We start from the raw sequence: 16,730 nt of genomic DNA, 5'->3' as shown, positions 1-16,730 counted from the left end.
AGGGGGGGCGGGGGGAGCACGGGCTTCAGGTCAGCCTGGATGGATTCAGGGCTCCAGCACCCCCTTCAGGACCTGCTGTCCCTTCCTGGCGTGGTCTCTCCTGTCGGCTTGACTCATCCTCCAGTTTGGCCCAGAGGCTGGAGCCCCTCGAGGCCCACAGCCTCTGTGGCTCACACGTGGCCGGAAGCTGAGGCTGCCTTCTCCTGGCTCCCTCGGCCAGAGACCTAGGGTCCACTTCGACCTGTCTGAGGACCACTGTGGCCACGACCACGGCGTGTCCTGGTGGGCTGAGGGCCGGCTCACCCACGATTTGGTCTTGCCCTCGTTGCTGGTGTCCTGAAAGCTCTGTATTGCTCAAGCTGCGCTCCGTGCTCTCTCGCCTTCCTAACCCGCTCCCTTTCACCCCTGCAGGGCCCTCATCTTTGTGTCTCATGGAGCCGGGGAGCACTGCGGTCGCTATGACGAGCTGGCTCAGATGCTGGTGGGGCTGGGGCTGCTGGTATTCGCCCACGACCATGGTGAGTACCCCCCCAGGGCACAGGGCCCATACTGCTGGCCGGCGCCTGACCGTTTGGGGGACCCCCTTTCTGTCACCCCACCTTTCTCATCCCTCCTGCTCTGTTATTCTCCTGTGATTCCTGCGGTGACACTGGGAAAAGACGCTGTCCATGGGATGTTTCTGAGTAAAAAAAAAAATGTAGTTATGTAAACAAAAAAATATGTCTGACCAGCAGTTTCTGTTGAGTCTGGGATTGAATGCAGGCTGATTAGAAATCTCAACTGAAAAAAACCAAAGCCAGAATCTGTTTATACAAGAACTCGCCCCAGGCCAAGGAATCCTCTCTTGCATTTATAAAGCACTTTCTGTGCAAAATGGGCCCCGGTTTTCTCCCAAGGGACTTCAGATGGCTGTGGTGTAGTCGTCGACAGTACAGTTCAACCCCTTTCACCACAAGACTCTTACAAAGCATTTCACACCAGGAGAATAGGAAAAGTCTCAAAGGCCATATTGGTCACAAGAAAACGCCAAACACACAGAGACACACACCCACACCCACGCACACGCATATGCACACACACACACACACACACACACACACACGTCCGCAGGCCGATTCTTTGATTCTTTGTCCTTTAACAAAATCCACAATAACCATCAAAATGCAATGTTTATTGTCTAAGCCCACATGTCATCCCTTCATCATTTTGGTGACATTCTTCATGGCTCGGAAGGCCCCCGATTTAGACCTTCCCTTGCCTAACAGTCTTTAAGAATGAAGTGTCCCTGTGACTGAACACGGTGATTTCTCCGTAGCTTCAGCGTGGCACGCTATCGTCCCGGCTCAGATCCAGCCACATGGCTGCTGTTTTATGTGATATGAAAATAGATAATTAAATGGCATTGCTGAAAAGAGGGAGAGGGGAGCAATGACAGGGCCTGGGAGTCCTTGCGAAATACAGAGACACGGAGCAGGGGATGAGAAGCTGGCTGGGCCTTTTTGAATATAAAGAAGTGGAAATGAGGACTTACCAAGAGTCCTTTTGAAGCCGGATGTGTGCAAACATCTTCGTAACTGGGAATATTGACTGAATTCTTTCTTATTGTGGCTGTGATGTCCTTTAGCGCTTTGCAGATGGTCCCGGCAATATTTGTGAGGTTGTTTGAGATGCAGTGTTTGAGGACTACCCTGATTTTCACTGTGGGGACCGTGTCATTATGAGCTTCGGCACTTTGCGCCTCATGTAAAAGCCCAAGATGGGAGTGCTTCTCTTCCTGTTGTCTTTGTTTCTGTTAATATTTGCTGCAATCATCCCCTCCCTCTTCAAACTGGACAGTCTAGGGCCATGCTGGAAGAAAAGAATAATCACACTCTGCAAACACCAAACACCTGCAGCCAGAATCTCAAGGAGGTGTGTGAGTCTTGGAGTCCGTCACCTCCTTACGAACTCCCCTTGGCCACACCTGGGGCAGCGAGTACCCGTTGTGCCCTATTTATCTTGTCTGTGGAACCTTGAAAAACAAGTTTCAAAGGCTTCCTTATTTGAGTAAAAGGAGAAAAGAAACAGCCTGCCTTTTGATGTTTCCAAAATAACACCTAGATGGAGGCATAGCCTTCTGTGACGTTCTAAAGATAGTTCCAGAGTGGCTGTTTATGTTCACCTGTTCTGCGTTCCTTGATTTATCGGCTTCTTCCCGCGACTCATTGGAAAGCTCCTGGCTAGTGCCAGAGGGAGGTTTTTAGTCAAGAAATGAATCCGGTTGAATGTGTGTGTGACTTTGGTGGTCGTCTACAGATGAAAGTGACCGTGGCTTACTTAGTAGGGGAAAGCCGCGTGAGCAGGCCGTTGTCGTGGGATCTCGTGCAGGCTGGAGAAGTGGATCCTGGCAGTTAGTGATTTGTGCTTTATTCCCTTTTGCTGAGACATGTGGAGAAGGAGGGATTCGAACCCAGAACGGCAGGTTCTTGATAAGATATGGATGATTTGGTGTCCATACCAGGCATGAATGCATACGGACACATAGGCGGGCTTCATTCTTTCCTACATAGACTTTCAATTCAAATATAGCAGAGAGGGGAAGAATGCTGGGCATTTACCGGGCCAGTTGGAACACAAAGGATTAAAAATGCAGAGCTGAGAAAGACTGTTCTAGGGCCCGTGGCCTCTCCAGGGCCAGTGTGACCTCAACCCCGTGTTTTCAGGCCCATTGTCATCCTGCACTCCTGTGCGTTGTCAGAGGCATGCTGCTAGAAACTTCATGCCAGACAGCAAGTGGGCTCGGGTGCAAACGCACCTGGGTCCAAGTTCCCACTAGGCTGCGACTCCAGACCTGAGATCTCAGACACCGCATTGAACCATTCCAAGCCTCTGTTTTCTCATCCGCCAAATGGGCAAGGCAGTGCTGTCGTACAGTCAGGATTGTTGTGACATAATGCATAGAGAGGGCCCAGCAGAGCATGGTAACATTCCCCGCCCCCACCAACACGCACTCCGGCCCTCTCCCAGACCCCCTCCCAGACCCCCTCCAGCCACCATGCAGACTGCCTACCGTGCCGGGTACCCATACGGGGGACTCCAAGGCTCTGAGCAGGACCAGCTATGCCAAGGCCAGGAGCCCGGAGTGCTGCCCTGAGCCTGGTCCTCTGTCTGGCCGGGAGAGGCTGGCGCAAAGACAGATGTGCAAATGCTTTACAAGGCAAACGGAGCTGCCGCTGCTGGTTCCTACAACACGATTTCTAGAAATGCGGGTTTCTATACATCAGCCACTAACTTGATGTCAAATTAAATCTTGTTGTCCAACTACGTTATAATATTTCATTGTTTCTGCAGAAATCTTGAGATTTCTGTGGCGTAGCTGTCCGGCTGGGTTTCCAGCATGCCCGGTAGACTGGCAAGCACAGAGCTGTGCTCAGTTAGTATCTCATCTAACTTTGCTTTTTAAGGGTTTTACGAGATGACCGCACGGCGTGAACAGCTCGCCAGAAATGAGAATTAAGATTCCTGCCATTGGTCGAGTGGCACTTTTGGTACATTCTACTCCCTCTTAATGATGGATATTGTGACCCCATTTTAGAGGTGAGGATTCTGAGACTCTAGAGCCAAGGGAGACATTCTCATCGCACCAGAGCACTCATACCAGTCAGGGGCAGTTTGCCTGCGACAGAAGACTGACCGTCTTCACAAACACTTTCTTCTTCTCCCACCCCGGCTGTCCGAAGCTCCATCTGCAGTCTTGCTCAGCTGCTGTTAGCTTGTGGCTTTCCTCCCATGGGAGCCGCTCCAGCCTCACGTCCTCAGTAAGAGGGGATGTGGGCACAACACGGAGGAGGGGGCTGGGCTCATACCAGCAACGCTCACCGGCGTATTCCAGCCACACGTCCTTGGCTGGCACTGCACCGCATGGCTCCGCCCCTAGCTGCAAGGGAGGCAGGGAAATCTCATTTGCTCCTGGTGCATTTGCTGCCGCCAACAAAGCAGCTTCTGTCAGCAAGAAGTGGAGAAAGGATGTTGTCAGTAGGCATCTGCTCCTCTGGCACACCATACCCCAGGTTGCTCACGGAGAGGAGCGTTTCCCAGCCATTTCTACCGTACGTGTTTTCTGGCTATAACAGCACCTCCTGTCTGTCTCATCCATCCTTCTGTCCTTTCATAAGGTTTTGATGCAAAGGTCATTATGAGCAGCACCAATAAGTAGTGGTTAACGTTCCCAGTTGTGCAGCAGGCCTGGGTTAAGGGCTGTGCAAGGACAGATTCACCGACGCGGGAGCTGACGTGCTGGTGATGGAGCGACCTGTCTTCCCCAGAAAAATTTAGCGGCCCCTATCACATGCTCAGCTTCATTATAGTAATCAGTATCCTGAGCGGTAACTCCTTCCTTTGGAGGAGACTGTCTTACTGAGTCATCGTGTCAGCCCCGCGCTCTCCCTACAGCCTTCTCGTCCACCGTGTAGAGCAGAGGGGAGGCATCACCAGAGTTGGCTGAACAGAGGAAGGAGTTTCTGATCCCAAACCCACCAGACCAGAGATGTTTTAAACATCCACGTAAGAGTATCCACATCCACAGGGCACTGTTGGGTCTCATCCTTGTGGAGAGGACCCAGCAGAGTGGCCACTGGAACTTGGAGTCTGGTGGCCAAGATTGGGACAACGGTCCAGTGAAGCTTGAAAGCGATGTGGGTGGAGGCTGGAGCAGAGGAGGCCTGTAAGTCGGGTGTGCCGAGGAGGTACACGGGCTTCCCCGACGCCCAGAGTGCTGGCAGGGTGGCCGGGTCATGTGGGATGAGTAGGGGCCTGCCAGGAGAAGAAAGGGTGTGGAGAGAGGCACCCATCATTGAGAGCAGTGGCTCGGACCTCAACTGCCCATTGAAATCCTTGGGGAGTCTCAAAAAATATGAACGCCTGGGCCCTCTCTCTGGAAAGCCTTGGATTTCTTAGGTCTTTGATGTGTCTGGGGTATGGAGACTTTTGAAATCACCCCAAGTGGTTCTCATGTGCAGCCAAGGTCAAGAACCACAGTTCCAGGTGGAAGACACCATACAGGCACAATGTAGATACCCAATCTGACATGCTTATGTGTGTGCAGGGAGACGTCCAAGTGCAAGGACTCACGGGACCCTGAGGTTTAGCAGCATTACCAGGGGGCAGGGGGTGGGGGCAGGCAGCCCCTGGCCTGCGAAGCTCGGGGCTCTGTGATGAGTCCCTCTGGATACGTGGAGCTCACGAAGGCGTTGACGCAGGGAGTGACAGGCTGGCTGTTGGAAGCAGCGAGGGCCACCAGGAGACTTCGGGAGCCGTCAGGAGACAGGACACAGGCAGGGCCCAGCGAGGGAGAGGTGTGGGCAGACAGAGTGGGGGAGCTTCCGGGACGTCCAAACAGGTGGAAACACCAGAGGATGGGATTTTCTGTGTCATTCTAAATATAGTGCAGAGAAAACCAGGGCTCATGCTTATGCTGTCCCTCGGTCACCAGCTGCTCGCGGTGACTCACTGGAAACCCCTCTGACTTCCACGCACGCTGAGCGGTGGGTGTGACCGAGAGAGAGGGGCAAGGTGCTGGGGCGGGCTCCCCTGTCCCACCAGCAGGCACTGCTGCAGGTGGAGGGACTCGGAGACTGGCCGGGGTCCTGCCTGGAATGTGGGCATCTTGGCGGGCTCGGGGGGGGGCAGGGCGGCTGCAAGGGAGCCCTCCCCGGGGAGCAGCCTCCTGACTCTGGACCCCTCTTGCTCGCTGAAAAATACATTTGCTGAGGCTCCGTTTGCTGAGGCCAGAGCCGCTCTGTTTCTGTTTACAAAGTATCAAAGAGCCATTCGCAACTGATTAACAGTGAATTAATTATCTGCAAATATTTGAGGGAAAGTGTTGAAGGGGGATTGTTTGTTTTATTTTTTCTAGCTCAGCTGGGGTGTGTGAGAAGAGGAAGTTCTGAGGGAAGGTTCGTGGGCGGCAGTTATGCCCTGTTCTGTTCCCGAGGGGGCTCTACCCAGTCCCATGAAGGGTATTTAGGAAATTTGAGGGGAAAAGATGATATGTGTGTTTTCCATACAAGGAGACCATTTTGAGTCAAGGTCCCTTGCTGGACCTATTCTAAAAATTGGTCACCGTCACCATAATAGATTTTTGTTTGAAATGTTTGAAAAATGTGTCAACTTTTCTTGCTTTAGTAAATATGCAAGTGAGAATAATGGAGTGATTTGCCCTTTGACACTTGAGTTGCTCAGGGAGCCCGGCTCCGAGGACAGACCTCCGTGAACTGGCCACCGGGGTGGCAGGTGTAGGAGGGTGGGCCGTGCGCCCTCTGTATCCCGAGAGGGCTTTGTGGTTCCCTTCCTCCTTCTCCCCCTCCTTTATTCCTCTTCCTCCTTTATTCACAGGTAGGCACACCCAGACCTTCCATCTTGGGTATAAATATCTGACATGAGTTTATTTGGTCACTTGCCTCTTTCTTGAATAAAAGACAAACTTCTATGGCCTCGGTTTGCTCAGCTATAAAATGACGCAGTCATAATAACGACAACAACAACAACATATTGTGTTTGTGGGATAGAATGAGAGGAAGCGGGGTTCTCAAACTCCAGTGGACATTGGTGTCCCCAGAAGGCTTGTGGAAACGCAGATGGGCGGGCCCCACTCCCAGATGTTCTGATGCAAGCCGGCAGATTGCGAGGAGAAAGGGGGCCGGGTTCACTGCCGATATTTCTTTTGTAGAATTTCCTTTAAACTACACTGTAGATACAGTTAAAATTGGAAATGTAATATTTTCTTTTTTTTTTTTTTTTAAGATTTTAATTGTTTATGTGGGGGGCGTGAGGGGCAGAGCTAAAGGGAGAAGCAGGCTCCCCGCTGAGCAGGGAGCCCAATGTGGGGCTCGATCTCAGGACCCCAGGATCATGACCTGAGCCGAAGGCAGATGCTTAACTGACTGAGCCGCCCAGGCCCTTGATTTCGTTTTGTCGGCAGTGTGGAACATGACTGCTGGGGAAGGTTCCCCCAAGAGCACTGACTTATTCGCTTGTGAGTCAGCGGGAATCAGGCACCTTGTTTACTCTGCTTTGTGGAAGCAACAAAAGCAAGTTGCCCTTTTGAGGCCTACAGGCGAGTTTGTAGTCTGAGTCCTGAGTCAGGAGTTTGTGTTAAAGGCTTCAAAAGCCAAATGGATGCTTCTGGAAAGTCAGTGCCACGTTTCTCGTCTCAGTGCTGGAGTTGGCCTAATAATTTGCCACCTGGTTATCTTTCAAAAGGAATTTACCCCAAGGACGTATTCATTCATTTCTTAATTACTCACGTGGCCCCAGAGATGGAAATATTTAAGATTTTCTGGTAAGGAGAAAACAGACATCATTCTGTGTGTCTGGAAGACACAGTTTCTGAAGTGTTCAAATGAGTCACTTGGAGGAGAAAAAAAAAGTGAAATTACTTATATGTGATGCTGTGTTTAAAAAAAAAAGGCTGAATAATTCTAGGGAAGGAAATTCTTCTCAGCACCACGGACGTTCTTTGTCGTGGTTCAGGAACTGAGAAAAGAGGTACATAATTAGAGTGTATACATAGGTTATATATGGAAGTAGAACAAAAATGTAGACCTTGGTGTCTGCAAGACCCAGGTTCGAGTCCCTTGAACCACTTACTTGCTGTGTGACCCTGGGCAAGTTCCTTAACCTCTCTGAGTCCCCATTTTCTCATCCGTAGCAGAGAAGACTCAAAGTCTCTACCTATCCCCTAGCACTGGGAGTGGGAGGGTCAATTGAGATCATCCATGGGGAGTGCCTGGCTCACCTTAAATACTCCAAATTCTGGCTGTGGTGGGTGACTGCTTAATAGTCGTAGAAAACCTGAGTTTGAGTGTCGTTTCCAGATTTGAAAAGTGGATGTCACATGACTTGTCTCATGGGGTATTTAGAAGAGTCATTATACGATGAGATGATACTTGCATTCAATTAATACTTATTAATAGTTATTGTACCCCTGGCTGTCCACGTGTGAGGCTTTTGAAACAATGCCTGTGTGACCCTCCTGACCGCCTAGAAGTAGGTACAGTTATCACAGGTGGGGAGAGCACCCCAAGAGCCACCCACCCTGTTCTGTACAACATAGGGCCAGTAGTTAGTTACCGTGTGGATACTAACTGTGGGCTGAGACTGTCCTGGGCCATTTCATCTCACTTATTCTGCACGGCAAACCTATAGCCTGGGCATCCGTAGGCCCGTTCTCCAGGCAGGACAGCAGAGGACGGGTATGCAGGTGACAGAGGTCCGCAGTCCCGGAGCCCCTGTTCTTGGCCCCTCTCCCACAAATGCACCAGACCTGCTCTTCTTCCTTAGGCTTCACAGAGCCCAGGGAGTCTGCTGTGTGCGCGTTCTCGAAGGATAGTGTGTTCTCCCCAAGTTCCTCCCTTACCATGTCAGAGTGGGGTTCCCGCATCAGGGCAGAGAAGGGAGGACAGCTGGCCCAGGGGAGGGTCACCTCAGCAAACAGGCATGGGCACTACCCAGGAGGCCCTGTTGGGGGATGGGACACCCAGAACTCAGACGGACCCTGCCCTTGCTCGAGGCACAGGTCATCAGGGTGGGGCCATGGGACCCTGCCAACTCCAAGAGAGGCAGGTGGCACTTGAGATAGCTGGGAGGGAGGAAGACTGCAGGAGAAAGGGCAGGGCGTTGGCAGTCCCTGCCAAGGAGCCCCACGAGGGCTGAGGCTTGTGCTGCATCGGGACGCCCCTGGTAGGGGTGGGGCAGGAGAACAGGCAGCCGGGCAAAGACGCAGAAGCAGGGGCAGGACATGGGAGTGAGCGCCCCTGTCTCAGGCTGACACCATGAGTCACAGGCGTGTCCTCCCACTTTAAAGGTGGGAATACTGAGCTTTGGGGAAGCAGAACACCAGGCATGTGGTAGGAAGGGCATACTGGATTCCCTCCATTGTCCAGGGTGTTCATGGTTGAGAAGCCACCATTGAGTTTGGTGGCCAGAGCCCGGGAACCAGGTGACTGGGTGTGGGCCGGATTTGGAGGATGACGGTCCAGCCACACAGGAGCAGCAGCGACGTGCTGCTGCCGAGAGCCTCACCGATGGCCGGGACCGGGGCTCCGAGGCAGGGGTTGGCTGCCGTCCAATGGGTCAGCTGCTGGACTTCTATCACCACCTGCAAGCAGCTCAGTATTGCCCACAGTGGCCAAGGGTATTTTAAGGCCCCAGAAGCATCAGCTGCTTCCTAACATACAGCTTTGTGCGGACACTGGCCAAAGGCCATGCGCATACTGGGGCTGCAGCCTCCCCAGGGACCTGGTCGCCTCCCGTGGCCAGCGCTGGCCTGCCCACCCCCACCGAGCCCAGCTTGCAGCCCCAGCTCGCATCTCCCTGCAGCTTTCCTTCCCTTCTTTGCCCTCAGTGCTCCCGGGCCATCCTTCCCTCGCTCAAGGACAGCTCTTCTCCCACTGTGTATTTTTAGTTATTTGTTCATACGTTTGCCTCCCCTGCTAGACTCTTAGTTCCTCCTGCATTTCCCCCGGCATTGGAGCCTTGTCTTGTCTTTCTTCCCGTTTCCTTAGCACAGCTGAGAGTCTGGTCACTTCCTGGGGGGAGGTGTCATGGTTTTGTGGAATAAATGAGCTTAGCAGTTCCCTGAGGATGGTATCCTACCCCCATCAAATAAGGTCCCATCTCTGGGAGATTACAGGGTGGGGGAGCAATGGGAGGGATAGAGGTGTGGAAGGGGGAAGGAACAAAACTCGAAGAGAGCCTGTGGATCGCAGGGTCATGGTGGCAGAGCGTAGAGCAGAGGGGGAGGTCGACAATCCCCAGGCTCTGCACCCGGTCCGCAGCAGGACTTGTCCAGGAGGGCCCTGCGCTTGGACAGCAGAGGTCCCCACCTGGATCGGGGCGGGAGCCGCACCCCAGGCAGTCTTGGCCATAGCAGGCCCCTCAGGAAGCAGAGGGCACACTCCTGCGTGTTCCTGGAGGCCTTGGGCACATCCTGGAGGTTCCCATTGCAGCTGAGTGAGAGCTGGCCTTGAGCTTGCAGAGCCCACACAACTGGAGGCTGGCCAGGCATTCTTAGTGTCCGGGGCAGCTTCAGGCTGTCAATAGGGCTGATGCCCTTTAGCAGTTGTTTCATAATACCCTTAGTTGGTGCTGAGCAGATGCCCCCACGGGTGCCTTAAAAGCCTGCTTTGAGATGAGTGCCTTCCCTTGCACCCCCGCTCCCTGGCTGGGTCCGCGTGCGGGCAGGCCTAGCAGAGCGCCGAGCTCCAGCAGACCGGCTCCCCCTGCCACGCGCCAGGCACCTTCTAAATTGAAACAGTCTGCCCCTGGCTTAGGTAACAATTACCTTGGATTATAAAAATAATCCCATCTGCGAATATTGAGTATTTTCCTAAAGACATTCCGGTCGGGTGAAACGCACATGGGTCCCTAATCAGTAGCGGGGACACGCAGCCTCTTGAAGCACACTTTGAGACCAAGGGCACGCGGAGGGGAGTGACCTAATGTGGCTGCCCAGGGTGAGAGGGATCCTGGAGTGGCCACCTGGGTTCAAATCCCAGCTCCGGCACTCACCGGCTGCCGGCCGTGGCCAAGGACCGGACCCCGGGGACCCCCATTTCCTTACCTGTGAGGTGGAACTCATGATATCGGTCCTCGCTGCAGAACCCCTGTGAGTGACCATCTGAAAAGCACTTAGAGCAGGAGCTGACCCGGGCGCAGGTCAGCAAGCGATGCCTATTCTTACAGCATGCTCCTAACCGAGGCCCAAATAGTGACCCTGACAGTCACTTAGTGGTCGCTGACACGTCAGCAAGCTGCGGCAAACCTGCAAGAAAGGCCCTTCTTCTCTTCCAGGGGGATGGGGACAGGTGCGGGGTCAAGGTCCTGGCAACAAATGGTGGGCTCAGGCCTGGACTCCAGCTTCCCAGGAAGGGGTCCTTGTGCCTCCCCCAGGCTTGGAACCGGCCACCACCGCCCTTTCGTAAATGAACATTCAAAATCACTCTGGCTGCAGATGGACCAGAAAAGCAGCTCCTCACAGAAATTTGGAAACAGGTAGAGCCAGGGCTGGCTGCATTTGAACATGTCCCTGGGACGTGTCAGGCCCACACCGGATGCCTCAGGGGGCCGCAGGGGCTGCCTGGGGGAGGGGGCGTCTGGCTGGTGAGCCTTCCTGAAGTGGGAGCTCAAGCAGCACATGACCAGGAAACGGCTGGCCCACCGAGAACTAAAAATAACCGTGTGCCGTGCTGCCAACGGGCAGGGCAGGCCAGAACACAGGCGAGGGAGCGGGCGGTGGAGACGCGCCTCGTGACAGCAGGCGCCGGGCTTCATCAGCCTCTGGGGGCCCGTTCCGAGTGCACAGTTTGCAGTATACACATGTACAAGTACACGGTTTTTACGGGTACATGTGAGGTACACAGTTTTTAAGTCTACACTGGGAAAAATAAGTAGCTGCACTGTTCCGACACCTTTTTTGAGGGTTTTCGTAGCTTTTGCTGAATTTCATTCCCACAAGTTGCTTCCAAGGCTGGTGGAGTGGTCTCCGTCTTCGCTTACGGATGATGGGCCATGCCGGGAGCAGGAGGGCCAGGGCAGGATCCCGCTCACAGCTCGTGAATCCTGTCCGTGCCTTGATTCTCCCCTATCAGTGGTAAAAGAAAAAAGGTAAAGCCAACCCAGGGACCCCAACCTTGCCTGGGATGTCGAGGCACATTTGGGTCTCTCGGCAAGCAGCCTGGGGTGCCGTGCACCTTCGATGCTTGTCTGGACGTTTGAGAATGAGGAGCCCTGCGTGTGAAGATGGGGTGGCTCTGAGCCTGGAGAGCTGGGCCCCCAGAGGCCAGTCCTGTGAGGTGAGCAGGTGGGACATGAGAGACGCAAGGTGGCTGGAGTGGCCCTGCCTTGAGTTCTAGAGCCAAGCCCGGCCGCAGACTGGCTGTGTGCCGGGTCTCTCTGGGACTCAGTTTCCTCATCTACAAACAGTGAGACCGGCCGCACCCCAATCCCGGGCTATTGTAGCTGAGTGACTGATACAACACACGGACCGGGCGAAAAGTGCCAGGGGTGGAGCCTCCAGGCCTTTCCACAGGGCCGTGCGTGCAGACCGGTGCTCCCCCTGCAGTCCATGGGCTTCTACCCCAAACCTGGAAGCAGGGGCCGGGTGCAGGTGGTACTGCCCGCTGGAGAAGGGACACCCGCTCACGCATCGCATCTCACCCCAGCCCTGAACCAAGCCAGCAATCCCCCCCGCCCAGGCTCTGAGGAGTCACAGCCACAAGGTAGAGCCGTTGGCCTCCCCACAGCCATTGGCCTCCCCACGGCTCCCTGCCTCCCTCCCCGAGCGTCCTTCCCTCGGCACAGTAAGTGCTCCCAGAACACCAGCCGAGACTGGCAGATCTCTGTGTCCTTCTGAGGCCCCAGGATACAACAGCTGTTCTGTGAGCACCTGCTGCATTTCGAGGCATGTTGATAGAAAACAGGGGTCTCTCTGGGTTTGCCCTAGTTCAGACTGGAGAATTGTGTATGTGTGTATGAATTTGGACCAGAGGACGGGCCCTATTTAAAGAAAACCAAATGACACTTTACAACCCGGGAAAATCTGTCATCTGTGTGCTCGTCATTTTTCCACGGATCACCACCCCAGTTAATCCTTTCAACAAAGTGGCGAGGCGGGCAGCGTGCCCACTGAGGAGGCGAGCTCAGAAATGTAGAGTAACTTGCCCCAGGCTACACAGCCATCCAGTGCCAAAACCGATTCAGATCCCTGTACTCTTTCCGCTTGCTGGGATTTTTGCTTTTGGAAGATGGTTTTGGGTGCGGTGCCTATGCGGCAGGCTCTGTCCCACCAGTGAGGCCCCCTCTTGGTGCTGTGCCTCCGAGCAGCCTGGCTGGCGGCCCAGCCCCCCGCAGGTGGCCCTGGGGTGTCTGCACCATCTGACAGAGCACCGGAGCGGCTCCGGGAATAGCTCGTGACGCGCAGTCTGTCGGGGCGCCGTGCCAGCTCCCCGGGGCGCACCTTCCGCCAAAGCTCTGCTCAGAGACGCTCAGACTCCCAGAGGGGGCACCTGAGCCCAGCCGAGGGGCCGACACAGCAGCAAGGGCCGAAGCTAGGAGGAGAGACACAGCGCTTTCGCCCCCATGCCTCAGCTCCTACCCTGGCAGCCGTGCTGAGAGTATCCTGCGAGCCTTGCACAGGGATTGGCTGGCTGCTTTCAGCTTGAGCTCAGCCGCAGGTGTTCCGTTATGGGGCTCTCCCGGATGGAGGCAGAGGGACTTGGGTTCGGGGCTGGCCCTCTGTTTCTGGTTGTGTGGCTGAGACCAGTCCGTTGACCTCTCTGAGCCTCAGTTTTCCCATCTGGGTAATGAGCTGGAGAGTTCCCCTAGAAACCTTGAATCAAAGAACCCAGCGCAAGCTCTGCATGCAATCAACATAGTTCTGTCCCTTCCTTCTGCTCTGCTTTCGTCTGGAAGGTGGCACTCTCTCTACCACGCCACGGGCTTCCTTTCTTCAATGCCGAAAACCAGGCCTGCAGGGCAGGGCTGCTAGCAAAGACTGAACGTGAGAGGGGCCAGCTGTCTCTTTTTCTGGAGTTGGGGAGAAGCCCTGGATTGTTTAGGCACCATAATAATAATAATAATTTCTTTCCCTGGTTATTGTACACATGTCACCAGATCGGAAAAATTGCTTAGAGGGTTTATTCAGTGGAAACTTTCTCTTTTACCAAAAAAGGAGAGGAATCGTCCACAGCCCTTCATTTGAAGGCCAAAGGCACAGATTCCAAGGCCCCTGGGTGCAGGGAGGGCCCCCCCACCCGGCTGCTCAGCAGGGGGGCTCTGGGGCAGGCCCCCCTTCCTCCCAGCTGACCCACCAACCAAGAGCCCCCAAAGTCATCAGGCTCCCTGGGCTCAATACATCTTGATAAAACAGCACTGTCTCTGAGCTAAAGAAGCCTCCCTGAGCAGAAGGTGAGATGAGATGTGGGAGCACACCCATGGTCAAGCTGTCCGAATGACCACATGTGGACACAGACATCCCTTCGGGCATGTGACCCAGAGGGAGGTGAACCGAGCTTCACTGAACACCTGCTGCGTGCCAGGCACAGGGCTGGGTTTGGTCACACGTGCGTGTGTGGTCCAGGGGCCAAGAGAGGCGTGAGGACGGGCCTGGAGAGCTTTGAGACGGTGGCCCGTCAGCCGGGCGCCTAGAGACAGGGTTGGGACCGGTCTGGCCTGTGTGTCACAGCTGCCACAGTTACAGAATAGGGGTGCTGGTTTGCAACGACGGGAACTGTTCCAGATCTGTGCCTGGGGCCTCCCAAAGCGTCCTCACCTGCAAGGAGTGATGTTTACTCACATTTTCAAGGATGGTATTTCCCCATTAGTAATAGCTTGTCATTGACATGATAGGTCGACTGGTTTCCCCATAAAACTTATCTGATTCTTAAGGCCTTTTTTAAAAAGCAAGAGAGAAAAGAAAATTGTCACTTCCCCCATTCTCCTCCCTCCGCGCAGCAGAATTGTTAAGAAAAGTGACTGACACTTTGTCTTTCAGAGCTAACAATGGAATATGCCGGAAGAGAGAAGTGCGGCTGTAGGTTTAATTGTGCGAGGCGGGCAGGCAGACTGTGGGGCTTCAGTTTGCTCGGAAAACTTCTTGCTATTGACAATTTGCATTGTCTTTCACATCCCCCAGGCTCACTCGTGGATTATTTGTTCACAGTGTAATTTGTGGAACACCTGCCATGGCCAGGCTTGGTCTTAAGCACGGGAAATACAGCTGTGAATGAGACAGACAAAAATCCCTGCCCTTGTTAGACCCTAAGCAGGAACGAATGACTAGAGAGTCTATAACTTGGAGGTGAGCGTCAGGGAGAAAAATCAAAACAGGGGTAGAGCAGGGCAGCGCAGGGGGGGCTGGGTGCCGTTCTAAATAGGCTGGTCCCACCGAGAAAGTGGCAACCACGCGAAGACCTGAGGGAGGGGAAGAGGCGCAACGGGTCCTCGAGGGGAAGAGGGAATAGCCAGTACAAAGGTCCTGAGGTAGGAGAGTGTCTGGCTCGTGAGGGGAGCGATCAGGAGACAGGGGAGGCAGGGGGAGCAAGGGGAGTGGCAGATGCGACAGAGGAGGTAAGGAACAGCACGTGCAGGGCCCAGGGAACCTCAGGGTCCTTGTCTGTAAAGGCGGTCGTACAGATTTGACGGGGTAGCACATAGCGAGCACCTGCACGCTGGTAGGCACTGACCGAGTACGAGCCAGTGTGCATTCCTCCTCCACATCGGAGATGCAGGAAGCCGGCGTCTGTCCATTCACGAGGTGTCAGTACCGCGTGGCTGATGCAGCCCAGTCAGGGTGAGCTTGGGTTCGGACCCACCCTGATGGGCATCAACGGGTTCTCTCTCATTAGCAGGACCCACCCCTCCCCCACTTTGCAGCACCCTTGCAGCTTCTTCGGTTACCCCCAAGGCTCCTTGGGGGCTTTGTCTTTCAGGAAGCTCAATAGAGAGCTTCTTTCTCTGATGGAATCGGTTCATCTGCGGAACGATCATACAGTCCTGCTGGAGCTTGTGACCGGGCATCAGGCTAATCTCTGTGGTCTTTGAAAGTGGAGAGTTCCAAAGCTAAGATAAAACCCTTGAGGCCAAGAACCAAGTCACTGATCGTGAGAATGTGTGTGTGTGTTGTGTGTTAATATATTTTATGTTTATTATGTATATGCACTGGGATACACTTAAAGCTGTTTCTAACAATAAGAAAGCAATCAGTATTTGTGGATGGCTGCTCTTCCTGACTGACTCAGTCAGCAATCACCACAATGACACTGTGTAACAAGTCTCCCGACGCTGATTAACTTAAGACAATAACTTTGTCTTTCTCACATATCTGTAGGTCAGCTGATTTCCAGTTCTGTCCACTTGTCTCTCCTCCTTAGGCCAGTGGGCCAACTGTGACATCAGGGACACAAGACAGCGATAGAACCATGTGATGTTTTTTTAAAGTCTAGGCTCAGACTGTCCCATCATCATTTCTGCCCAGAGCAAGTCATACGGCCAAGCCCGACATTCACAGGTTGGGGACATTATATTCCTCACTTGGTGGGACGATTCCCCATAACCTGGGGCAAAGAGCAGGGATGAGGGAGGTCTCCCTAGAAAAGACCTAGGACCTGTCCTGCTATTGACCTAGGCCTGAACCATCCGGGGTGAAACTCAAGGTAATTTTAAATAGTATACAGGCAATCTCTGTTCGATTTAAGTCATATATATTTATGTTATGAGTTCTATATAAGTTAGGAATTACGTTTTGCTGCTAGAACAGAGATTAGTCTTGGCAGTGGATTAAGCAAGAAAAAGTTACTTTCCCTCTCACTGAAAAGAAGTCTGGAGATATTCTGAGCAGATGTTTTAAGTGTAGGTTTTATTATTACTCAGGTGTGGTGGGGTCAACAGGTCAGGAGATCACCACCATTGAAATGATAATTTGTCACTCACAGTTCCCAGAGGAGAGAGTATTCCACACCAGGCAGGGCCACAATGGGGGGGAAGCAGCAGTGTGGGTCAGGAGGCAGAGGGAGTGGGGGAACTGTGGGCAGGAGCCTTTATTGTGGTTTCTGTGGGAAGGAACAGGTGAGGCAAGGTAAAGCGGGTTTAGAATTGGCTAGTTTGAATCATCTTTTGACTCTGGGGCATAAGAGTGGTCCCTAGTTGTCTGATTCCTGACCCTGGAGAGATTAGGGCAGGGAGATATTGGCCTG

The 16,730-nt window shown here is 53.6% G+C and overlaps 1 protein-coding gene across 3 annotated transcripts in view; it reads left to right on the top strand.

Annotated features, from left to right (window-relative positions):
- The window catches only part of MGLL (monoglyceride lipase), a 113,684-nt gene that overhangs the window by 42,622 nt on the left and 54,332 nt on the right, over positions 1–16,730 (top strand). For all 3 annotated transcript variants that reach the window (XM_040628366.1, XM_008697812.2, XM_008697811.2), the window contains exon 3: positions 412–518. In XM_040628366.1, coding sequence (XP_040484300.1) covers positions 412–518 — 107 coding nt within the window. The remainder of the gene's footprint in view (positions 1–411; positions 519–16,730) is intronic.

Source organism: Ursus maritimus, unplaced genomic scaffold (genome assembly GCF_017311325.1).
Source record: "Ursus maritimus isolate PB19 unplaced genomic scaffold, ASM1731132v1 scaffold_14, whole genome shotgun sequence".
Lineage (NCBI taxonomy): Eukaryota > Metazoa > Chordata > Mammalia > Carnivora > Ursidae > Ursus > Ursus maritimus.
The sequence above is the reverse complement of the archived record's forward strand: the minus strand, read 5'-3'. Positions and strand labels throughout refer to the sequence as shown.